The sequence below is a fragment of the Daphnia pulex genome, chromosome 2 (assembly GCF_021134715.1).
Source record: "Daphnia pulex isolate KAP4 chromosome 2, ASM2113471v1".
NCBI lineage: Eukaryota > Metazoa > Arthropoda > Branchiopoda > Diplostraca > Daphniidae > Daphnia > Daphnia pulex.
Genome location: NC_060018.1, coordinates 297,184 through 320,577, shown reverse-complemented (window position 1 = coordinate 320,577; position 23,394 = coordinate 297,184). Strand labels below are relative to the sequence as shown.

The window sequence follows — 23,394 nt, the reverse complement described above, 5'->3', positions numbered from 1 at the left end:
GTGGGTTTTTATGTGTTTGTAAATTTTATTACCTTAGTATATGAGTATGCATAAACCTGTCGAAAAAAGGCTGTTGACCTTGTCATTTCTAGAATTTTCAGGAAAGTATTAAAAATCGTATTTCAGTGGAGGAAAGACGATGTTTCCCTACTCACGGAGTCGATTCGCGTCGTGTGGGCGTGTCCTTTTTCGACGTGGCATGTGGGCTTCTCCCATTGGTTGCTGTGACACCAGACGAAGTTTCATTGGACGTTCGGCTTTTACACGTATAAGTACTTTCTGTTTTACACGTGTCAATACGTAGAGCTTAGTTTGCTTGCCGAGATCAAAATTTTTGAAGTGAATAAGCAGCTCTCTGACGTGCAACTCACATTAGTTGGTGGTAGCGTTTTGCCCAGGCTCGAACTGCACGATCATCATCGGGCCGAGTATCGTCACAAGAATGATTTCCACGAAATTTGCTTTATGCCTGTTAGGGCTACTCTTCCTTTCTGGTAAGTTATTTAACGTATACCGGTTTAATGCAATCACAAAGAATGTAACGTTTGTGTTGCAGTTCAACTACAGTTAGTAAACTCTTCAATGGTTTCTCTCCTATTTTAGCTTCTTGTTACGCCCAAGATGAAGACGTTGTAGCAGATAATATTGAACTTGATCTGGGTGCAAGCAGAGAAGGTTCCAGGACAGGTAATTTGGTTCTACCTCAGGTTGTTCTTAAAAATTTCACTTAATTTTCACCTTTAAATTATCAGATGCTGAGGTGGTTCAGAGAGAAGAAGAAGCCATTAAACTAGATGGACTAAATGTAGCTCAAGTTAAGGAACTTAGAGAAAAGTCTGAAAAGTTTGCTTTCCAGGCTGAAGTAAATCGAATGATGAAACTCATCATCAATTCACTATACCGCAACAAAGAGGTAGTGAATTTATTTTGTGTGTTACCGAATGATTTGATACAATATTTGAAATTTACAGATCTTCTTGAGAGAATTGATTTCCAATGCTTCAGATGCCATTGACAAAATTCGTCTTATGGCTCTCACTGATAAGGATGCTTTAGCTGCTACAACCGAACAAACCATCAGAATTAAAGTAATTACATTTTTTATTTGCATATTTATGAAACTGAATGCTAATAATTTTATTTAATACTTAAAGGCTGACAAAGAAAACAATGTTCTTCATATTACCGATACCGGCATTGGCATGACTAAGAACGACTTGGTTACAAACCTCGGTACCATTGCCAAATCAGGAACTGCTGATTTCTTGAGCAAAATGCAGAACCCAGAATCGACCGGCCAAGATGCAGGAGACCTAATCGGCCAATTTGGTGTCGGTTTCTATTCAGCATTCTTAGGTAACTTGGTTATTCTTACTCTTCTCATTGGAATATTTAGTAAAACCATTCCGTATTTCTATTATGTAGTGGCTGATCGAGTCGTTGTTACTTCAAAGAATAATGACGATAAACAGTACATTTGGGAATCGGACGCCAATTCTTTCAGCATTGCCGAAGATCCCCGAGGCAACACGCTTCAACGCGGTACACAAATCAGCCTCTACCTGAAGGAAGAAGCTCGCGATTTCCTCGAAATAGACACCATCCGTAACCTAGTGCACAAATACTCCCAGTTTATCAATTTCAATATTTACCTATGGACAAGCAAGGTATGCAACAACAAAAAAGATGATGAGTTGATCTGTCAATATTTATAACTTTACTTGACTTACTAGACAGAGGAAGTAGAGGAACCTATTGACGATGAGGCCGAACCTGTTGAAGACAAGAAAACAGAAGAAGAGGAAGATGCCAAAGTTGAGGAAGAGGCTGAAGAGAAGAAACCTAAAACTCGTAAAATTGAAAAGACTACTTGGGATTGGGAGTTGTTGAACAACGCTAAGCCAATTTGGACTAGAAAGTAATTATAGTGCCTTAATGTTGCTTTTCTTTAACTTTTTATTTAATGAACATTTTATTATGTTAGGCCATCTGAAGTGGAAGAAAATGAATATGAAGAGTTCTACAAGGCAATTACTAAAGATACCCAAGGGCCGTTGGGACATATCCATTTCGTCGCAGAAGGTGAAGTCACTTTCAAATCCCTTCTTTATATCCCTAAAGCTCAGCCAACTGAAAGTTTCAACAAGTACGGAACTCGCACCGACAACATTAAGGTGAGGAGAAGATTTCATTTGTAAAAGAGTTCACGAATGTAAACGTCCTTTTTAATGGGTTATTAGCTTTACGTCCGCCGCGTTTTCATCACCGACGACTTCCAAGACATTATGCCCAACTATTTGAACTTTGTTCGCGGTGTTGTCGACTCTGATGACTTGCCTTTGAACGTCTCTCGTGAAACCCTCCAGCAGCACAAACTTATCAAGGTCATCCGCAAGAAGCTTATTCGTAAGACTCTTGATATGATCAAGAAATTGGACAAGGAAGGTCAAGAAAAATTCTGGGCTGAATATTCCACCAAGTATGTTTCAATTCGATTTGTTTTAATGAAACTTTTGTTGATTTTAACTGATTATCTTGATTAGCATCAAATTGGGTGTTATTGATGACTCCGCCAACCGTTCCCGTCTTGCCAAACTCCTGCAGTTCCGCTCATCAGCCAACAAAGGATTCGTCACATTCTCCGATTATGTGGAGCGTATGAAGGAAAAACAAGAATCTATTTATTTCATTGCTGGTTCTTCCTTGGACGAAGTCGAGAAGTCGCCATTCGTTGAGCGTCTTGTTAAAAAGGGTTATGAAGTCCTCTACCTCACCGAGGCTGTTGATGAATACTGCATCTCTGCTCTTCCCGAGTTTGAAGGCAAGAAATTCCAGAACGTCGCCAAGGAGGGAGTCGAATTGGATGAAGGAGAAGGTGCCAAAGCCAAGTTGGAAGCCCTCAAGACACAGTTTGAGCCATTGACCAAATGGTTGACTGAAACCGCTCTTAAGGAACACGTAAGTTTTCCTTTATTTATTTCTAGTTGTGATAGTATTTTTCGATATCAAGTCTTGGTAGAAAAAGATATTTACACCTATTATTATCGCAATTGTAATGGTGACGTCCCGATTAGATTATGACAGCCAAGGTATCAAACCGTTTGCACACATCGCCTACTGCATTAGTAGCGTCACGATGGGGTATCACTGGTAATATGGAACGGTTGATGTTGGCTAACTCGCATCAAAAAGCACAAGACGTTCAAAGAGAGTAAGTCGACTGGGCTCGTTATCCGTCGGCTTTTGTTAAATGTCAGTGGTTTGTTTTAAATGGGTGTCCCGGTGTCCTGCGTAATGGGCAGGATTTTAATAAGTGTCGATTGTGCTGTTTTCGTTGCATTTCTAGGTATTTCGTGTTTGTTTCAAATTGTTGTTCGTTTTTGTGTTTATGTAAAGATTTTACGTGCCGAAATTGGTCAACGCTTGCTCAAGACTCCCTGCGCTTTGATTACATCCAAATTCGGTTGGACTGGTAACATGCAGCGAATCATCGCTTCCCAGACTCATTCCAAAACACAAGATGTTCAGAGAGAGTAAGTGTTTCTGCTTCTTGTCCGCGTTCAGTTGTCTGGTTACATTTATTCAGGATATATTCTAAGACGTTCCTTTATACTAAATTACTTTTTTCTATTTTAGCTACTATTTAACACAGAAGAAAACTTTGGAGATCAATCCTCGCCATCCTTTGATCAAGGAACTTCTCAAGCGGGTTGAAGCTAACCCTGAAGATCGTATTTCCAAGGGCATGGCTATGATGATGTTCCAGACAGGTAAATGATACCTGACCAAAATTTTAATTGTAATTTATTAAATGTTTAATTTTTTCTCTAGCCACACTTCGATCTGGCTACATGTTGCAAGATCCCAGTCAGTTTGCTGAGCACATTGATGCTATGCTGAAACAATCTTTGGGTATTGGTGATGAGGTGGTCGAAGAAGACGAGGAAATTGAGACTGTTCCAGAAGCAGAAAATGCCGAGGAAGAGGCAGAACAGGATGACGAAGAAGATGAAGATAAATCGTCAAAAGATGAACTTTGAATGAATGTGTCGTGAAAATGCGAGTGTTTGGTATGTCTGTTTGTTTTTTGTTTTCTGGCCGATACATTATTATGGACGTGCGTTAAAAATTATGTTACACTGTCAAAATGAAATCTGAGCTGCGCCGTAAAGTCTTTGTTTATCAAAATTCTTTGCGATATTTCTTAACCAAAAGGGTAAAATATAAAATTTACCTAATAAATATGCGAAATAAAGTTTCCGCTATTAAGTATTGAAATCAGTGGTTAAAACGAGAAAAAGTAAAATAAAAAGAATTTAAAAAAAGGCATGTCGTAAATCATGAAGCACTGTATCAAAGTTACATTGCAGACCAGTCTAGACGTGATGAGTCATGAGAGTGATGAGACTGCGTCCACGTGTTGCTTGTATTCGCCTTTTACTTTTTAGAGTTTTCAAATTTTAGTTATCGCACCATATTTATCAATCTGAAATGAGTAGTTCGAACTGAGGTCAAGTGAAAGAGAAAAATGGAGTACAGCTTTAATTTACAGTTGCAAAAGGGTAAGTCCAAAATCCTTTACTTTCCTTTACTTAAGGTACAAACAATGTATTGTGTCTCAAGAAAACAGAACAATGTTGGGTAGCAAAATATTTTCGGAGTTACATTTTAATTGAAAAATTGACAAGTAATGAGATATCCTATAAACAGGATAGAAATGACTTTCTTCGTGAAATTGGTGAAAAGAAAAGTTGAAAATTTTGAAAGAAAAGTACATAATTACTTATCTCATATTTTACAAATACCTGGACAAGATTTAGAAGTCTGAACATGAGATTCAATGACAACCACAGTCAATTATTATCTATCGAAAAATCCAGTTTGTGCCAGTTTACGGTGAACATTTGAAATAGCTTTTTCCACGTCAACTTTTTTTAGAAGACGTAGATTGTCGATGGCTCTCCATATGTCAGTTTGTTCGAACCACGTTGTTTCAAAGTAGCTTCCCAGTCCTCCACCTGCCGATAAAAGATAAGCTTCCGCAAAACCAAATTCTTGTTCACACGAAGTAGAACAACAGACTGCAAAAGTGTTATAGAGCTGTTCGCGTAAATCTGTTTTCAATTTGTGTTTTGACAATTCAGCAGACACCTACAAATCGAGAACTCCATTTTAATGCGCGGTGGAGTAACATAATTAAGTTAATAGATGTTACCTTTTCTAGCATCCGACTTTTTGACACAAGAACATCTGCCTCTGGAAAAGCCTTTCTTACGTTGGGCAGAAGCTCCTCTCGATTAACAACGACAGATTTTACAGTTGTCAAAGGATCGTTGGACTGAAAGTAAAATCAGGATATAGCTTAGCGAGTGATATCAATTAATTGGAAAATTGTCTAAAATTACCGATGTGAAGATTTTGAAACAACACGCGATAACTTTTAATAAAAGTTGATTTGGTAATGTGACAAGGCAGACCGTATAGTCTGCGCCGTCGTCATTATCGATGACCGAAATGGCCAGTAATGTCTTTTTAGAGTTGAAAGAACAACCGGAGTGTAAATGGATGACAAGGACATCGCCATGACGCTGGTATAATTTTCTCTGTGCGTTGGACTGGCGATAAAGTGCCTGGTAAAAAGAAAAGTGATTGGATAATATACAGTAAGTTTACGTAATCTGATCTTGAACATCCGGAGCTGTGTGACATTACCAAGACGTGACCTGTTCTCGAGCGAATAACGCGAAGTGGGTTAGAAATCATTAGGAGCTCGTCATCTGATTCGAGAACATAAAAATGTAAATGAGAATTGCAACTGAAAGGCGAAATAAGCAAATTACTTACTTTGATTACAAATTAATAATTTGACGGGATTATGGTGTAGATTCGCCCGAGTTAACACAAGCCCACGCATTCGGTCGATGTAATTGATTTCGAAAGAAAATGAACAATTTGTCGTATTCGTAACGTTCAGATGTTGATCACAGACAAATCTAATGAACGAGTACCTCCATTGTTCATCCAAAGGCTGTGCAATCTTATAAAAACCATAAATGTTAATCACAACTTCTCTTTATACCCTTACTTAGCCTATATCATGTTACGAGCTCAGCAGAAATTTTAGTTTAACTTAAAGTAATAAAAATATGAATCGCCGTCTTACCCCTCGATTATAATCTTCAATTAAGCAGCTAGATGCTATTCGTACTGGAGAACCAAACTGACGAAGGTCCAGCACCAGCTTCTCAACTTCTTGAAAGCAATTGAAACGATGTCCAACACGAAGAAGGTCCATGACCTTGGCTGCCATTGAGTGAAATGTATTGCGGAGACTGAATGAACTGGCACAACCTAACACTTCGAACAGTTGTTCTAGACTGAAGATTCACTCATGTGGTTCTTCAGCTTTTTAAATGTTTGACGAAAACCCTCAAGGTCAGTCTATAGATGTCTCATAACGCCGCTAATCTTTTCGCTGCTGAACCCATGTCGGAAGCCGTTATTAAGGTAAAGTTTCCGCTTTCCTCTTGTTTCTGAAGTGTGCGCTCTTCAAAGTGAATTTAGCAGAATGGGCAGAATCAAATTTTAATTCGTTAAACGCACAGAAAAACCTTTTTTGTTTTTTAGTTAGTTGATTTTTTAGTAAATAACTGTTGACGGCGAGTTATCGTGGAAGATGCGCAAAAACAAAAAAAAAAAAAAACAGTTTAATCTGTGTTGCATAGAATAATCTTTACAGTGTCATTTCAATATGTTTTTAATGTGGGACTGAGTTGGGGTTTACTCTAGCTGTGGGATGTGTGATGGTTAAATATCAGACGAGAACTCTCCCAATATTTATTGTAGTAGATAAAGAGATTTTACGTAAGATAGAAGGATATTACTTGTCTGGGCTATTCGATATTCGGGTAGAAGCGCAGACGTCTGGCAAAAGAATGGATTCGTCTTTAAAATGTGTATTCCTTATTTCGTTAGTTTATTGTGTCGTTAAAGTTAATAGCCTTACACTAACCCAATCTTTCGAGAACCAATTCATCCTTTTCATTGATGACCAACCTGTAAGTAATTGCCGAATGCTTAATTTTATTGCTTATTTAAAATGACTTTTCTCTCCTAGCTAATTGAACACAATGGCGTTGAACCTGCTATTGCCGTTGGAAGTAGCGATACCAATTTTACCGAAGATCAAGGGAATTTCATCATTAATGAAGATATTTTCGAGAAAATAGAACTATCAACGTGCGACACTGACCAAAGTGGAATGCCAACTCTCTTCAAAGCTCGATGTTACAACGCAGAATATTTTCCAGAAATTGCGGTAAGTTGTTAAATTAGCATACTTGTCTTCTAAACGTGGATTAAAATCGGCCTTGTTGCATAGGTGGATGTTGTGGTTGAAGAAAAGGACTCGACTTTGTTCCGGAAGTTCGCTGTGATTAATGTCACACATTCTGGCCGGGATCGACTTTGGTTCCGATTAGCTTCAAACTCCACAGAGAAAATTTATGGCGCTGGGGAACAGTTTACCTACTTAAACTTGAAAGGCCGTGAATTTCCTATGTGGATTCGTGAACAGGGCAAGTTATTTCTATTCCTGAAAATTAAAATTGTTATCACACAAAACTATTATTATTGTTATAATCTTATTGAGGTACAGGTGTTGGAAGAAACCTATCCAGTCCTCTTACACAGATAGTCGAATCAGGATCACCAGGGGCAGGAGGTATATATTGACTGACGGCATTTTAATGCACATTCTAATCTTATCTACTCATTCAAAGTTAATTGTTAAGAATTAAATGTTTGTGATTTCCTTATAAAGGTGATTACCATACTACATACTACCCGGCTCCAATCTTCTTGTCCACATGGAACTATGTTATTTCCGGCAAACAAAAGAGGTTTGCTAATTCCCAAATTCAAGTGCTATTGCGTGATGAAACTACTGTACTTGTTGCTTACATTTTGAACGTAAAGGTACTCCATCTTGAATTTTACCTCTCCTACGAGAAAAGAAATTTATGTTCATGATAACCAACTGACACTGAATGTTGGAACAGCTGCTAACTTGATGGAACTAGTTAATGGAATAAACCTCGAAGTGTCGCGAATTTCTCCCACTCTTCCAGATTGGATTTACAATGGGGCGATTATTGCCGTCCAAGGTGGAACTCAGAACGTAAATATTTAAATATCACAACAGTCAAGTCCATTCCTATTAATTTTTAAATGTTTTAAAAGATGCTCGACAAGCTTCAGCAGTGCCTAGACAATGGTGTTAAGGTCAGTGCCATTTGGATTCAAGATTGGGCGGGTAAAATAGTAACGTCTTTCGGCTACCGAGTCTTTTGGAACTGGCGTTGGAACGAAGAGCTTTACCCAGGTCTTGCAAGTTTAATACATTGACAAAGAATTTCTCTTACAAAAACCTGTTTTATGATAGGACTGGATTCCGTCATATCTAACTTGGCAGAGCAAGGGATTCAAGTTGCGGCTTACATCAATCCCCATTTAAATGTTGAAGGGGATTTGTTTCTAGAAGCAGATACTCTTGGTTATTTGCTCAAAAATGATCAAGGGGAAACTTATAGACAGGATTTTGGCGGATTTCTTGCTGGCACAATTGATTTCTCGAACCCTCTGGCCAAACAGTGGTACGCTGGTATGTAATTTTTTTATTATTATGCCATTTGATTTGTATTAATTCCTTCATCCTTCCATCCTGGTGAAATTTTAGATCTCATTCAAAAAAATATTATTGAGTTTGGTTTCAAAGGATTCATGGCAGATTTTGGAGAATATACGCCAATCGACGCTGTTGCAGTCAGCGAACCTTCAGATCCGTATGAATTTCATAATCTTTTGCCTGTTCTATGGGCCAGCACAGTTCGGTATAAATGATTGAGTTTAGCAAACAAAATTATTTCCTTTCCTAAATCTTCTCTCCTTCCTATGATCATTTGTTCAGACTCGCTTTAGAACAAAGTGGCACATTGAATTCAGTTCTACCGTGGGCAAGATCGGGATTTACAGGCGCCCAATACTTTCATTCAATGATGTGGGCAGGTGATCAAAACGTGGACTGGTCAAAGTCTGATGGATTACCCTCTAGTATTGTTGCAGGTATTTAAAATACGATCTGCGATCAAGTAATGCCAAGTTTAATCTATTTTATATCGTAGCTCTTTCGTTGGGTCTGTCCGGCTTTGGTCTAAGTCACAGCGATATAGGAGGATATACAACTCTAAATGGAATATTGACTCGTAGTGAAGAACTGTTGTTGCGCTGGGCTGAATACAGCGTTTTCACACCATTAATGAGAACTCACGAAGGTAAAATATTAATTGGCCAATTGAAGTGTTCACAAGTAACTGCAAAGAATTTGTTTAGGGAACAAACCGGAACTAAATCACCAAGTCTATTCAACCAACGAAACTCTAAAGAGCTTCGCTCGTTTATCATCGATATACACATCGCTCACTCCCTATCACCAAGAAGTAGTTTCTCAAGTATCAACACTTGGTACTCCAGCAATGTCTCCTCTGTTTCTTCATTTTCCTGAGGATTTAGAAACTTTCGAAATTCAATACGAATTCATGTACGGCTTCGATTTATTGGTATCGCCTGTCTTGGAACCGTCCAAGACTAACCAGGAAGTTTATTTACCATCCAGTCGTTGGATACACTTTTGGGATGATGATCAGCAGGTTGTTGAAGGCCCTACTTCAATCACGATTAACGCCACTTTAGGTAAAACGCCAGTCTTTTTCCGTGCCGATAGCAAGTGGGCTCCTCTATTCAGTGATATCCGCAACCGCTTCAACTATTAGTATCTGGTTTATGATGCTATATGTCTTTGATAAAATCATACTGCAAAACTCCATACAATTGTTTTGGAAAAATTCTGAATGGGTTCATTAGTTTTTGTAATTTCAAAGCGATTGGCGGGATCTATTAAACACCACCTAGTGATGACAAGACGTATTATTTTCGTTTTTGGTTGCCCATAGCAACGAAATAACTCAAGTAGATGTGATACCAGATCTTCAAATTTCAAAATAAAAACACTCGTTTGGACAGTTTATTAAATAAATCTTAATAGTTCAGACGCGATTTTTATAATAAAAGTATGTCACAGTTCCGAAAAAATGAAAATACATTCAACAAGGGAATGTCATCAGCTTCTCAGCGATCGGTAGGCTTTTCATCAGTTCATTAGAAATGTTAAGCCTAGTATTTACTTTGAAACTTATCTAATCGTGTGCTTGATTCATTTTCACTTACACCTGAAGAAATCCAAGACCAGATTCGAAAATGTCATTCCTAAAACAAATTCAGGTAATAGTTCAAAAAAATGTTTCCTTCGTGTTTATTACTATTTTGCAATGATTAGGCTATCATGTTGGAAAAATGATGGAGGATTTCGATATCATCCAAAGAAACTTCCACTTCAAACCTGATGAGATTTTTCCTAGGATCAAAATATCATTGCTTGTATCTTTAATTTGTGAAAGTGTATATCTTGAATCTGAATCTCATCAAGCAAAGAATGAAGAAGAGTTGGAAGAAGCAGCTGCTGTTACGACAAAGTCTACTCTTTCTTCATACAGAACATATCCAGATAATGAGTAATGAAATCCTTACCAATCTAAAAAATCGTTATATTTTATTTTAAAAATACATTAATAAATCTTTAAACAGTGATGAAGATAAAAAGGAAAGCCAGAGGCCATACATCCTTCTTGATGTGAGAGATGTTGATGAATACAACAAAAATCACATAATCACGGCTGATAACTATCCTAAAAGTCTACTCTCTCGCGCTAATTATGAAACATCTTCTCTTCTGAAATATGTTGGTGTAAAACTTATTTCAAATTAAAATATCTTATTCATAATTTTTGTTTCTTAGAAAAATCATCCTGAGCACATTATAGTAGTGTATGACGAAGATGAAATACTAGCACCCCAAGTGGCTACAACTCTAATGGAACGAGGTTACGAAAATGTGTTTATGCTCAGTGGCGGATTAAAGGTGGCCAAACATTGTTTCCCGCATTCATTGGTTGTGACTTCAGGAATAACTATGAGCGTGGAAACTAGTCAAATATTAACAGCACAGCTGCAACAAATGAGCTTCCGTTATCGTAAATGATTCATACAAACAATATCATAGATGCTCTTGGCTTCAAACTCAGCATGTCTAGGATCTCCTACAAACGCAAAGCTAATTTTAGAAATTTAATATTTCAATTGTCTTCAAAAGAAAACTTTGTAAATATTTGTGCCTGATTTATTGTTTATGCTTAATCAGCTTCACATATTGCTCACTTGTATCTGTATAACAAGATAAATTTATATTCACCTATGCCACAATACAAGAAATGTGTTAGGTTTACTCCTTTTTTCAGAACGAAAAAATTCTTTTCAGTATTCTTTTTTTTTTATTTTTGATACAATCGGAACAGCTTCTCTTCGTAAAAATATTATAATCCCATCAATTTGGTAAGGAAATTTATTTTTATGCTCTCAAATAACAATTGAATCCTAAATCCTAATATAAGACATTTTTTACATAATTTGTTGTCGTTCGTTCAAATTTTCACGGTTTTCCGCTTTGATATCCGCCGTTATTTTCTTAGGATGGGTTCCTTGTAGCTAGTGTCCCCTGTTGTTCTAAATTTGAAACTCATGCCCGGTATTCTTGTAGCAGAAGACCTTATGCCAGCGCATTTCTTCAAGTCATTCCTGGCTCCAGCGACGACAGAAGTTGCTGACTGGTTCTATTCGAGCGTTATTCTTAAACCAAACCATTAGACATCAAATATTCACGTTGTCAAAAGCATCCTTTGAATATTCTTCATCATGTCTCGAGGTAGTAGTGCAGGATTTGACAGGCATATTACGATCTTTTCTCCCGAAGGTCGCCTGTACCAAGTTGGTAAGTAACCGTCAGATTTATACTTCAAAGCAAGCAGGTTGTTTTACCTTATAATAAACAATTTTAAATGGTTTAACAGAATATGCATTCAAAGCAATAAATCAAGGTGGCCTCACTTCAGTTGCCTTGAAAGGAGCTGATACTGCTGTTGTTGTAACCCAAAAGAAAGTCCCTGTAAGTAATTTTCTACAATCAATTTTACCATTTGATTTAACTATAAATACTGAATTTGGCATTTTACAATTATTTAACAGGACAAGTTGATTGATCCATCCACTGTTTCTCACATCTTCAAAATTACTACTAACATTGGATGTGTTATGACTGGAATGACAGGTCTGTTAATTTCAAAATTGACAATTTCTTTCTAATCAAAGACATGCAAAATGTATTCTATTAAATATATTTTTCTGCTTAGCTGATGCTCGTTCTCAGGTTCAGCGTGCTCGGTATGAAGCTGCAAACTGGAAATACAAGTATGGCTATGAAATTCCTGTAGATGTCTTGTGCAAACGTATTGCAGACATTTGCCAGGTTTACACCCAGAATGCTGAAATGCGTCCCCTTGGTTGCAGTAAGATTTCCTCAGTAATTCAAGTTGTAATGGAGTTTTATTTAATTTTTTCCTGTTTAGGTATGATTGTCATTGCATATGATGAAGAATTGGGGCCTGCTGTATACAAAGCTGACCCAGCAGGTATATATCTAAAATAGGGTGTAAAGTTCTCAAATTGTATGCTTTATTGCTGTTTTACTTTTTTTTCAAGGATATTACTGTGGTTATCGTGCTACTTCAGTGGGTGTTAAACAAACCGAGGCATCGTCGTATCTTGAGAAGAAATACAAAAAGAAACAAAACTACACACATGATGAAGTTATCCAGCTTGCTATTACAACTCTGTCTCATATCCTAACTGCTGATTTCAAGCCATCTGATATTGAAATTGGAGTTGTTTCTAAGGATCAACCAGGATTTAGGTAAGAAAATGCGCAAAATATTTAAGTTTAGGAAATTAATGTGACTGATCTGATTGTTATAGAATTCTGTCGGAAACTGACATCGATAAGCATCTGACTGCAATTGCCGAAAAAGATTAAGTTTGATTTTGTAACTTTTTCTTTCAACATTGGAATAAAACGAGATAATAAAACACATTTTCCGCTGTTCGATTTTTTTATTTCATACAAAAGTGAGAGATAAACACATACAATTATTTTGCTCCAGGAGTACCAGCCAAAGGATTTCTTAATACTAATATTACAGAATCTCCACGTAGGAACATTTTGGAGATAAAACGGTCCTTGTTGACTGGTTTGCTCTATAAAATAAATATACAACTGTCACTGTTGATAGATGAATGAATGAATGCAGAAATAGTGAAAATTACCTTCTTCTTTCCTTTCCCTGTTCTGGGAACTTCAGTCCACATTTCCTTGACATTTTCTAGAACCATATTGCAGTGACGGTCAAAAGCTTTAACACGTCCCAGTAGCTTTTTGTTGTTACGGCAGTTGATCAAGACCTGAGTGTTGTTTTTTACACTCTGAGTCAAAACTGAAAGTGGTCCAGTGTTGAATTCTTCTTCTTCCCGTTTGGCCAATTCCTCCGGTGTCATCTCCGACTTGGGTTTATTTGCAACAGCCCTATGGAAAGAAACATTTATTATTTAGTGCTCATACGAAACTGTCAAGTAGAGAAAAATCTGCAGACACGGAACACTGTAACTAGCTGAAAATATAGATTTAAAAATTTTCTATTTTGAAATTGAACTTAAGCTTTACTTACGCCATGATAAATAGAAGGATGTAAACGGATAGAGAAATATTCTTTGGAATATTTTTGAGCCCGGCTTCGTTTAACTTTTCAAACCGTTATTCACTTGTTTTTCGTAAACAAAACGTACATGCTGCGTTGTCATATTGTATTAATTAGCATTAGACGGTTGATGCTATTTTATGTCTTATTTGCGATTTAATTGCCAAAAATTGTTTTTTAATGTTGACTTACATTTTTAAGAGACACGTTTCAATTTCTAATAATTGTTGTGAAAAGAAAAGAATGAAATTTGCCAAGAAAAACATTTACAATCCCAGACGTCAGACGTCTGGGACTCTGTACTGGAATTCGTTTTAGTCGAGAGGAAAGGAAATACAAACCTCAGAAAGTAGAGTCAAGAGAAAACCGAAGCGGTTGACAATTGTCAGCCGACAGATGTTATGTTATGTAGCATAGCTTGTCTAATGCCATATATGGACATATTCCCCCCGTATGCACAGACTATTCTTTCTCATGGTCCCCAATGGAGAACGCTTTCCAGCGTTGTTGATAAGTCATCCTGAAACGGCGAAAACTTTCGAATCACGCTGTTATCGGCTGTTCATTGTGCGAAGGCGATCTATGGCAATTGAAACTTTTTGGTCTAAATTATAGAAACAGAGAAAGTTGTCGACACCGGTCCCGAGAGTTTCAGATTTTTAATACATAGGGGAGGGGAGGGCAGATTAGAGGGAGGGGAAGTAAAAATGTGAGTCATCGATGTCTGCCCATAAAAGGTCATCCTCCCCGAGAAACTGAATGAAAGAATAAGTGTGCAACTGGCCCAATAATTTTTTTTTTTCGTTAAAACACTCATGCGAGATGCACACCATTTATTAGGAAGTCGGAATGATCATTTAGAGTCGGCAACTTTTTGCTCAAGCAGAAAAATCTGCGAGTAGAGGATTTTACAGAAAAAGTTACTTTTCGTAACTCTCTCCAGGTTTGTGGTTTGGGCTCCCCTTTTTCGGGTTAACAAGCGCCCGATATGGACAACCAATCAGAGAATGTGCAACCAGTACACACAAAATTCTCTACAATCGGCATCATCCTTCAATCGCTAAGCAAGCAGAGACCCCTGGCGGTTACCCGAATTCATTTAACGACATTTGAGATTTTACATAACAGCAAACAGAATAAGAGTCATACAAATTATTTTTAAAATGATAAATGATGCGCCTATCATTATATGTTTTATTTGTGATAAATTAGTGAAGTTTGTAATATGGTTCGAAATAGGCATCGTTTGACGGCGCTGTATTCCACCCCCAGATGACGCGCTTTTCTGGGTGTGGACTGGGTAGCGCCAAGTTTTCTCAAGTTTGGGGAACAGCCGCCATTTTGCAGTGCGAGGTCCCGGCCGGTGTAGAGAAGTCTACTCTGAGTTTCCCCTCTTCTTTCGCCGCGCCACGAGTAAAATCTTATCGAGGGCATTTTCTCTCTCTCTCTCTCACTCGCACCACTCACTCCCCCCAGTGCCGTCTCATCCCGCAGTCATTCGGGTTGATCTTTCAGTTTAGGCGTCTTTGAGCTTTGCGTGAAATTTTTCTAGACTTTTTTCTTAGTCCAAAATGGTGAGTAACGTTGATATTGTCATGTCGTTAGAAATGTGTTTGCTGTATACGTGTGGAATTCTTCCAATTTCTGTCCCAAAGTCCTCGATTCAGGGAGAAAAGTTCTATCCTTGTGTGTGCTTAACTGACGAACGCGGCAAGGCTTGGCGGGGGGCCGGCTTCCCATTCTGAATTTAGCTCACCTCGGTTGAAAATTTCGTCTAAGCTCACATCTCTATGCATAGGTTGCGAAATTCCCTAACATATTCTTCAACTTTAGCCACCAATTTTTTGTGTCACAATGTCTGAGTTAGAGTTAAGTGCATTTACCGGCTATGCGTGGTGTCATGTTCTCCAAAGATCTCTTTGTAGTAATGGACTTCCGTTCCACTAGTTTTTCACTCATTTGGGGTACAGTAATGCATACCTTACGTGTGTGTAATCTTTTTTATTTCCTGCTGATGCAAGTAACTCTTGCGAGGTTTGTTGACTTGTACTGGTTAGGCATTGGCAAGTCGTACGATAACGTCACCTTTTCGGCGACTAGACCTTGGAACAGTAAGATGAGATACACGAGAAAGAGTCTTATCATTTTCTCTCACTTCCGGTTTTACGAGACCATAATTATAGTAACTTCCTTCCTTGTTGAGCCTCGTTTCATCGCTGTCAATTCGATATGCCGGATTGTTGCATTTTAAGAACCATTTAGAATTTCGAAATCTTAGGGTTTGATGTGTAGTCAGCTGAAACTAAAATGTACCTTTATCAATTATTTTTTTTTTTTTTTAATTTTTGCTTATCAGGTATCAAGTTCAAGGGTATAACTAATCAAGTTATTATTTTTTGTTTTCAGGCTTCAGGAGTTACCGTCACTGATGCTTGCAAGCAAGTGTTTGAAAAGATCAAAACCAAGAAGGATTATCGTTATGTGGTATTCTATATCAAGGATGAGAAATTCATTGATGTTGAATCTACTGGTAAGGAATTAAATGAAATATTGATTATAAGCATTGTAAAACAGCATTCTCTTTTTCTCTTATTAGGGGACCGTGAGTCTAGCTACGAATCATTCTTGGAAAAGCTGAAGATTGTTAATGGAGCCGAGAAGGAATGTCGTTATGGCCTTTTCGATTTTGAGTACACTCATCAATGCCAGGGAACCCAGGAAGTAAGATTAAATTCTCAGTGGTTTTGTTGGACACTTGTAGATAGCTTTTATGTTTTCTCTGCAGGGTAAAAAGGAAAAGCTCTTTTTAATGTCATGGTGTCCAGATGACGCGAAAGTAAAGAAGAAGATGTTGTACTCTTCGTCTTTCGATGCTCTGAAGAAAGCTCTCGTAGGAGTGGCAAAGTACATTCAGGTAAGCTCATAGTAAGGATTTCGTGTCACCATCAGTTGATCTAATCCATTTTTTGTTTTACAGGCGACTGATCATTCAGAAGCTTCACCGGAAGCCGTTGAAGAGAAGTTGAGGTCTACTGACCGCATGTAAAACATGGATGAGTGACGGAGAGATGAAACACTTTTCACAAAAATTTTTTAAAATAAGAATTCCTTCCTCTTGTACGATGAAATTGGGATGATTTTTGTTTTTTCGTTTTTTTTTCCTTCAAACTTGTAATCCAGGTCATTACGAAAAAAAAAAACATTGAAATTCTACTTGGAACACTCTTGATATTTTTTGTTGTAATACTTCGGTTTTTGTCTTCCTCCCTAGTCTCACTTACAGCTCCGTTTTTTTTTTTTTTTTTTTTTATTGTCTGCCTCGCTCAGTGATTAATTTTTTGTGAACAAACAAGCGATATGGGCCCTATGATTGCCAACTAATAGGGTAAATGTTTTCCAATACGAAAAGGTGTTCTGTCCAATTAATCTTTCCCTCCCCTTCTTAATTGAACAAAATAAATTGCCAGCTTCATAAAAAAAAAGGTTAAAATTGTAGGCATGTTTAATATGGAAGTCGCGAAAATTGCAGTGGTCTGCACGTGAAGCTGTTGAATCTTGATGGAAACTAAAAGGGGTAAGGACAATTTAATTCATATATTGATCCATTTTCAACAGAATATCAGACCAGCAACCAAATATTGGTAAGAACTTAAAACTGCATCACACGATGATACTTTATTTATGAAAAATCCACTTGAAATCATGTTCGTGTTCAAACCATCCTAGTTGCTGTTATGGTTGATTTCTGTGATAGCTGTTTTAAATTTTTCACTCAGCTGTACATCACTGCTGTTCTTGAGCATGATGGCACTCAAAAATCCTTTAATTTCTGCCAAACGCTGACTTTGTTGAAATCCAGCTAAATAGCCTTGGTCGAAACCCTCTTGTAATTTTCGCTCTTTTCCCTCAGTAAGACCTTCGAGATAACCTTGCTAAAAGAAAATTAAAGTATTTATACCTAGTGTCAAATTAAAGGCAATTAGAATTTTAAAATTTACCGAATGGCATGCATTTTGCAGCTTATTCCAGGTTAGTTTTGAAACGTTTCCATCATCGGAATCGGAATCAGCACTTTCCATTGTAGTAATGTATAATAATGAAGTTTTTAGTTTGATTTTCTAAACATTTTTTTCTGTCAAGTGTCAAATCTAGGTTTTTTCATCCCGGAGTTGTCGGATGACCTAAAAACCGATTTGTAAGTTAGGATATTGTCATTTTTTGTTGATTTTTTTATAGTTAAAATTATTATCTTTTTATCTAGAGAATATCCCTACTCTTTTTAAACTGGCTATTACCGTGCGTTATCTCTCACAGCTAATGATGAGTTCATCGAAAAACCGGAGATCTATCGTTACGAAGTTGAGAATTTTGTCTGATGTCATTGTGCTATATCACCATCCCCGCCATCAAATTACTCTTGAATTTTTTGGTGCGTTACCACACAGATCGTTAGAAAAATTGGGCCAAATGGTGAGAAACAGATGGCATGAAGAAGAAATCGTGAAATTAGCCTAGCAAGATTACTCTGACCAAGATGTAAAACCTCACATCAGCCTAGATTTGTGTTAATAAGACACAGTTTCTGTTTTACAGATGCGGTAGAAATAAGAGTAGAACTACTACGTATATTTTTATGAATGCTGCGTTTCATACTTAAGAATTTATGAATCGTTAGTATATCAAAGAAGGAAACATCGAAAGGGATAAATATTGGATCATTTTCCTGTTTGTTCCAAACCTGTTTTTAAACAAGGCTTAGTTTGTTAGAAGACAACATTATTTTTTTTCTTCTTTTGACTTAACTTGTCCGCTAGTTATTATAAAGATAGCGACTTTAAGCCAACTTGAATTGCCTGATCGTCATCGTTTTTTGCACAATTGCACGGAGACTGAATTCATTATTATTTTATATCAAAGTTAAATTACTGCTTCCTAACCTTTTTTTTTAAATGGTAAAACTACTTTTATATTTGCAGATGCAGAGACAATCATCAATGATCACAGGAAAGGGGGGGAGACAGGTAGCCTACTTTTTCAGTGGTGTTATCACTTCTACAGTCTGTGGAGAGGGGACTTCATTATTAGTATGCATAAGCGCCGATGAAAGCAGAATTTCTATAGTAGTTAAATGGAATTTCATCTTGAATGTAAATTTAAAAAAATGGATAGCTTTAAAGTTCAACTTATTTTTAAATTTTCTGATTTTAACAGGAAAACGCAAAACTGCAGTTTTTTAGTCATTAAAGGAGCCTATTTACAGGAATAAAGGTCAGTCTAGAATATTAGATGTTTAATAAATTTTTATTTTTCAATGAAAAATCACACAGTGTTTACTTATTCTTTTTCTTTTGCTTGGATGCAGTAGTAACAACTTCTTTTTGTTCTGTTTTGGTGGTATCTACAGTAACCTCCTTACGAGGCTTCCTCCAGTTTAGACTCTTTCTGCGATACATGGGCCAGGGAGGTAGTGTGACAATCGCAGCAATTAGTACTCCAACTCCAAGGACCAAAATTGTCTGAGAAAATTGTTGGTTGATGTATCCTATAACCCAGCCAATAACCTAACAGCAGATTTTGAAATTGAAATTGTTATTCTGACAACCATAATCATAAAAATTCAAAACTTTACCCCAAAAACCACAACAATGATGTGCGATAACTTTTCGGCGAAATGCTGTCCTTCATAGTCCTAAGTAAAAAGTTTTTCGTTAAACAATTTATGAGGATTTTTCAAGTATAAATGCTAACCATGTGAGTATCAAAATTGAATGCCATTATGAAGCAAATTAACAGTTTTCAAGCAGTGGCTTTTTGACAGGTACACAACTACGAGAGGTGACGTGTAGCTAGCAGCCGCTGTGTATACACAGTTACAATACATTCCGCTAGGCGAAGTCAGCTGCTGCTTATGTGGTTAAACGAAAAAAACAATGTAGGTAAATAGAAGAAATTAAATAAATTAGCAGAAATGGATAGATTAACAAAAAAAGAGAAGGAATATAAAGAAGTAATTGAACAGCAAAAGGAACAGCTTGGTCGTTATGAGAAGAAATTGAGGGGTAGGTTTAATTTTATTTAAATATTTTGAAGTGTTTTAAGTTTGAATTCTACCATCACATTGTTTTTTAATATAATTTTAATTTCATTATTTTTGTGTGTTTCTTAGATGTTGTTCAAGCCTACAAAGGCATTCAAAAAGAAAAGGAAGCCTTGGAAGCAAGTTTAAAGGCTTTGGCTGAGGCCAAAAATTCAGCAGATGATGGAAATTCTGCAGAAAATATTTCTGGAATTGATTCATCTACATCTCTTGAAGGCATTAAGAATGACACAGAGGTATTATATAATTCATGAAATTTTTTTTTCTGAATCCTAATGGTTATAATTTACTAAATTAAGGATGGAGCTTCTGCAAATAAGGAAAGAGATACTCTTAGACTACTGAAAACCCAGTTGACTACTTTATCTGAGTCATTGGCAACCATAACTGCTGAAAAATCAAGAAGTGAAGCTAATTTCCAACAAGATCGCAAAAGACTTTTACTAGAAAAAGAGAGTGTAAGTTTACTAGTTGGTTGAATTTCATTAAATTATAAGAAAATCATGTGTAGGTTATTTTTTTCCTTTTTATAGTTGGAGAAAGCATTAGCAGGTGCCTGTAATCAGGCAGACATTGCCTCACAGTCATTTAAGCAGCAACTGTCTGAGCTTAAATCTAATCTTAGCACTGAAAAGGCTGAAAGAAGCAGAGAGTCAACAAATAATCAAGTGATTCTGAGGTGTGTGAATCAAGTGATTCTGTAACAAATCTCTCATCCAGTTTCATTTTTTTAAATAATATTTCATTTTCTGCAGAGAACTGCAGAAAACTATTGCAGAAGAGAGGCAAAAAAGAGAAAACCTTGAATCAGAACTCAATAGTAAATCTAGATTGTCACACCAAGCTAGCAACCAGTCTTCAAACCAACTGGAAGTTGCTGAAAGAAAGTAATGCCCTAATAAACTGTTGTTATGAAATATGTCATTTTAAATATTTATTTTTAAATGTTTTAGGTTTCGGGATCTCAGTAATGAACTTGAATCAACTAAAATGAAACTGTTTGCTGCCGAGCAAAAACTCCAACAGCCATCTCATTTGATGCAACTTCAGAACGAAATGGCTGATTTAAAGATACACCACCGATTGGCTATCCAGCAGGTAAAAATTTCGTCCAAACTGAAAGGTGATTATGATGTTTAACTTTACCTTATGAAATACAGGAACAGCGAAATGCGCTCGAGGCTAAGGAAGATGCGCGAAAGCTAGCCGAAGCTCATGAAAAGAGAGTTGCCAGTTTAGAAGCTCGCTTGGCGGAATTTTCCGAGCGGATCGGTTCCTATGACCGTTTACGACAACAAGACCTGTCCACTGTCTCGAAACTTAGGGTACGTATCACTATAATTATTATTTCGATGAGTATTTAAACTTTTTTGGTTATCAGGAGCAATTGAACACCATGCAAAGTGCACCAAGCCAAGCTTCCAATCACAACGAAGAAGAATATGACGTTCCAAAAATTATCGATAAAATAACTTCATTGAAAAATAGGTTAATGGAAGTCAACCGTCGGTCGAATGCAAACATTAATCTCGCTGGTAATTTGTTTAGTGGTGTTTCCTGATTTTTAAAAATTAGTAATTTTTCTTTTATTTCAATTTATAGCGATTTTTGAATTAGACAATGCCAGTTCAGACTCTGATCATCACGAAGCCTGTCAGTTGGAATTGCAGCAACTGAAACATGAACTTGAATGGTACAAACGCGATGAAAAACCAGTCGACGTAAAAGCAGTTGCCGTAGCAGCTCACACTGAAGAAGAAGTCAATCAAATGCGTGTTCAAATCCAGTTCCTCCGCAGTGAAATGGAACACGGTGAAGAGGAGCATAAGGATTCGATGCGATCGATCCAAGAATCTTGGGCCAAAGAGCGTAGCGAGTGGAAGGATGAAATGGGCCAAATGGAACGCACGTGTCGTGTTCGTGTTGCCGATATGGAGCAACAGCTTCAAAAGCAAAGGGAGCGATCCCTGACGCTGTTGCAGGAAAAGGACGAAGAACTCGCCAGCCTCCGCGAATCGTTAAACTTGAAAAGCGGATCGGCTTTGTCTCCTGTCACTTCTAGTACTAAAACCAGCGACTCGAATGACGAGTGGCCTGAATCCTTGGCCCCTCTTGCCTCGATGACGTTAGGAGCTTCTGCCAGTGGTGGGCAAATTTTGCATTACGTGGAAGAACTAGCCCGGAAGGAGGGGGAGATTCTTGGTCTGCGTCGTTCCAAGAATCAGCTGGAAGCCTCTCTCCGTGAAATGCAAATGGCCTTTGTTACCATGGAGCATAAAGTTGCCGAGCAGAAACAGCATCTGCACGAAGAACTGGCTCGTTTGGAGCGCAATCAATCGCGTGAAGGCGCTAATTTGGAATACCTGAAAAACGTCCTTTTGGAGTTTTTTCTCCACTCTGATCCGTCCTCTCAGTCTCACATGTTCAACGCCATCGCCGCCTGCCTCCATTTTTCACCGAAAGAGATCCAGCGAGTGCGATCCCAGCATCCCAAATGGAAACTGAATTTGGTTTGATCCAGTCCTGCTGCATTTTATCCGCCAGCTATTCCTAGTAAGTTGGAAATCGCCTCTGCGGCAAATTTTCACTCTTTCCATTTCCAAGTGCCCTTGTATTACTTTCATAAGACTATATATTATATTATGTTGCTTCAGTTAAACCACTCGAATTTCAAATGGAATCGATTTGTCTTAATCTCAATATACCAACAGTCAAACATTTTATATATTCATCTGTCGAACAGAAATGGCCATTCAGTCATAAATGTTGCGATAATCGTCGTTTATTGTATAGAGAAATGACGACTCTATCAGTGTCACGTTTTGTGTTTACTGTTCGACGCGTCTATCATATCAAAGTAGGTTACTAATTTGATGTTGACCTCCTTACGCTGGTGAATAATCCCTTATACAGAATCTTTTGAATAACAACAATCGAAGACCTTGAAACAGTTTGTGTTGCACAATTTTCCTCGTCTCGGAGCCCATTTCTGCTGAATGAGACACACACAAGTGCTGCTGCATTCACACCCAACAATAAAAAGAGGAAATCCAAAACAGCAAAACACTTTTGCCCGGCGAGAATAGAGAAAGTGAAAGAATCTTTTCTTTCTTGTTTTTAATTCTTGAAAGCGAAATAAGAAAAGGCGAAACAATATCTCGAATGTATTCCGTCTGGGTCCAGTTACCATCGAGTCCATACGCAAGTGTTTGTACAACACAGCAACTCTGCGGGCGGTTTTCTAATAATGAAAATGATGTGAATGAATGCTAACGTAACAGTCACGTTATTATCAAGTATATAGACTGCGTGCAGGAGCAACTATATAGCCGTCGAGTTTCTCTTTTGTTTCTTTTTGGTAACAGAAACCGGTCGCATTGAACGCACGCTCGGTATTTTACATTATTTAGTTGTCTGTTGGATCACGAGAGAGAGAGGGGAATAATAAGAAGAGAGAGAGAAATATTACGGCCGACTGGTTCCCCCCATTTCCGATGGCTTTTAAAAAAAAGATCAACGTGTACATTTAAGTTTGCCCCG

At 37.5% G+C, this 23,394-nt stretch overlaps 10 protein-coding genes and 1 long non-coding RNA gene across 13 annotated transcripts; 7 read left to right on the top strand and 4 right to left on the bottom strand.

Moving 5' to 3' along the window:
• The first annotated feature begins 237 nt into the window (after positions 1-237).
• Positions 238-4,278, top strand: LOC124188740 (endoplasmin-like). Of its 2 annotated transcripts, none has more exons than XM_046581560.1 (13): positions 238-494; positions 604-687; positions 753-913; positions 972-1,088; positions 1,155-1,356; positions 1,426-1,667; positions 1,734-1,918; positions 1,985-2,174; positions 2,241-2,479; positions 2,544-2,958; positions 3,397-3,533; positions 3,637-3,770; positions 3,832-4,278. In XM_046581560.1, the coding sequence occupies exons 1-13, from the start codon at positions 443-445 to the stop codon at positions 4,038-4,040; spliced, it is 2,367 nt and encodes a 788-aa protein (XP_046437516.1). In that variant the 5' UTR covers positions 238-442; the 3' UTR covers positions 4,041-4,278. The 2 variants fall into 2 exon arrangements, with proteins under 2 accessions (XP_046437516.1, XP_046437517.1); XM_046581561.1 differs by lacking the exon at positions 3,397-3,533 and adding an exon at positions 3,075-3,211 and having other exon boundaries at positions 286-494.
• Positions 4,279-4,589: 311 nt separating this feature from the next.
• LOC124188756 lies at positions 4,590-6,310 on the bottom strand. The gene is made up of 6 exons (XM_046581587.1): positions 6,164-6,310; positions 5,845-6,037; positions 5,713-5,777; positions 5,406-5,630; positions 5,216-5,338; positions 4,590-5,151 (listed from the first exon to the last, which is right to left on the bottom strand). The coding sequence occupies exons 1-6, from the start codon at positions 6,308-6,310 to the stop codon at positions 4,861-4,863; spliced, it is 1,044 nt and encodes a 347-aa protein (XP_046437543.1). The 3' UTR covers positions 4,590-4,860.
• A 471-nt stretch (positions 6,311-6,781) lies between these two features.
• LOC124188742 (sulfoquinovosidase-like) lies at positions 6,782-10,036 on the top strand. The gene is made up of 12 exons (XM_046581564.1): positions 6,782-7,058; positions 7,118-7,318; positions 7,382-7,577; positions 7,658-7,723; positions 7,823-7,901; positions 7,978-8,179; positions 8,242-8,383; positions 8,444-8,662; positions 8,738-8,891; positions 8,969-9,123; positions 9,183-9,332; positions 9,391-10,036. The coding sequence occupies exons 1-12, from the start codon at positions 6,804-6,806 to the stop codon at positions 9,828-9,830; spliced, it is 2,259 nt and encodes a 752-aa protein (XP_046437520.1). The 5' UTR covers positions 6,782-6,803; the 3' UTR covers positions 9,831-10,036.
• A 17-nt stretch (positions 10,037-10,053) lies between these two features.
• LOC124188757 (centrosomal protein of 41 kDa B-like) lies at positions 10,054-11,398 on the top strand. Its single transcript, XM_046581589.1, has 5 exons — positions 10,054-10,195; positions 10,293-10,338; positions 10,394-10,628; positions 10,702-10,855; positions 10,913-11,398. Exons 1-5 carry the CDS (start codon positions 10,130-10,132, stop codon positions 11,153-11,155), a joined length of 744 nt encoding a protein of 247 aa, XP_046437545.1. The 5' UTR covers positions 10,054-10,129; the 3' UTR covers positions 11,156-11,398.
• Positions 11,399-11,712: 314 nt separating this feature from the next.
• Positions 11,713-13,096, top strand: LOC124188730 (proteasome subunit alpha type-6-like). Its single transcript, XM_046581546.1, has 7 exons — positions 11,713-11,941; positions 12,021-12,115; positions 12,196-12,277; positions 12,360-12,515; positions 12,576-12,638; positions 12,709-12,919; positions 12,982-13,096. Exons 1-7 carry the CDS (start codon positions 11,866-11,868, stop codon positions 13,037-13,039), a joined length of 741 nt encoding a protein of 246 aa, XP_046437502.1. The 5' UTR covers positions 11,713-11,865; the 3' UTR covers positions 13,040-13,096.
• LOC124188732 (small nuclear ribonucleoprotein Sm D2) lies at positions 13,097-14,120 on the bottom strand. 2 transcript variants are annotated; one of them, XM_046581548.1, is made up of 4 exons: positions 13,950-14,120; positions 13,728-13,848; positions 13,330-13,585; positions 13,097-13,260 (listed from the first exon to the last, which is right to left on the bottom strand). In XM_046581548.1, the coding sequence occupies exons 2-4, from the start codon at positions 13,730-13,732 to the stop codon at positions 13,153-13,155; spliced, it is 369 nt and encodes a 122-aa protein (XP_046437504.1). In that variant the 5' UTR covers positions 13,733-13,848; positions 13,950-14,120; the 3' UTR covers positions 13,097-13,152. The 2 variants fall into 2 exon arrangements, with proteins under 2 accessions (XP_046437504.1, XP_046437505.1); XM_046581549.1 differs by lacking the exon at positions 13,950-14,120 and having other exon boundaries at positions 13,728-13,880.
• Positions 14,121-15,002: 882 nt separating this feature from the next.
• Positions 15,003-17,239, top strand: LOC124188731 (cofilin/actin-depolymerizing factor homolog). Its single transcript, XM_046581547.1, has 5 exons — positions 15,003-15,331; positions 16,164-16,287; positions 16,354-16,478; positions 16,543-16,671; positions 16,735-17,239. Exons 1-5 carry the CDS (start codon positions 15,329-15,331, stop codon positions 16,801-16,803), a joined length of 450 nt encoding a protein of 149 aa, XP_046437503.1. The 5' UTR covers positions 15,003-15,328; the 3' UTR covers positions 16,804-17,239.
• Positions 17,046-17,897, bottom strand: LOC124188734 (protein YAE1-like). The gene is made up of 2 exons (XM_046581553.1): positions 17,756-17,897; positions 17,046-17,689 (listed from the first exon to the last, which is right to left on the bottom strand). Exons 1-2 carry the CDS (start codon positions 17,834-17,836, stop codon positions 17,480-17,482), a joined length of 291 nt encoding a protein of 96 aa, XP_046437509.1. The 5' UTR covers positions 17,837-17,897; the 3' UTR covers positions 17,046-17,479.
• LOC124188736 lies at positions 17,893-19,109 on the top strand. Its single transcript, XR_006872460.1, has 4 exons — positions 17,893-17,952; positions 18,019-18,227; positions 18,740-18,904; positions 18,969-19,109. It is a non-coding gene; the product is annotated as an uncharacterized LOC124188736 (long non-coding RNA).
• Positions 19,040-19,641, bottom strand: LOC124188733 (signal peptidase complex subunit 1-like). Its single transcript, XM_046581550.1, has 3 exons — positions 19,506-19,641; positions 19,387-19,446; positions 19,040-19,318 (listed from the first exon to the last, which is right to left on the bottom strand). The coding sequence occupies exons 1-3, from the start codon at positions 19,530-19,532 to the stop codon at positions 19,088-19,090; spliced, it is 318 nt and encodes a 105-aa protein (XP_046437506.1). The 5' UTR covers positions 19,533-19,641; the 3' UTR covers positions 19,040-19,087.
• Positions 19,642-19,672: 31 nt separating this feature from the next.
• LOC124188729 (GRIP and coiled-coil domain-containing protein 1-like) lies at positions 19,673-22,577 on the top strand. Its single transcript, XM_046581545.1, has 9 exons — positions 19,673-19,816; positions 19,924-20,090; positions 20,154-20,312; positions 20,388-20,533; positions 20,610-20,741; positions 20,808-20,952; positions 21,015-21,179; positions 21,236-21,389; positions 21,457-22,577. The coding sequence occupies exons 1-9, from the start codon at positions 19,726-19,728 to the stop codon at positions 22,368-22,370; spliced, it is 2,073 nt and encodes a 690-aa protein (XP_046437501.1). The 5' UTR covers positions 19,673-19,725; the 3' UTR covers positions 22,371-22,577.
• Positions 22,578-23,394: the final 817 nt, after the last annotated feature.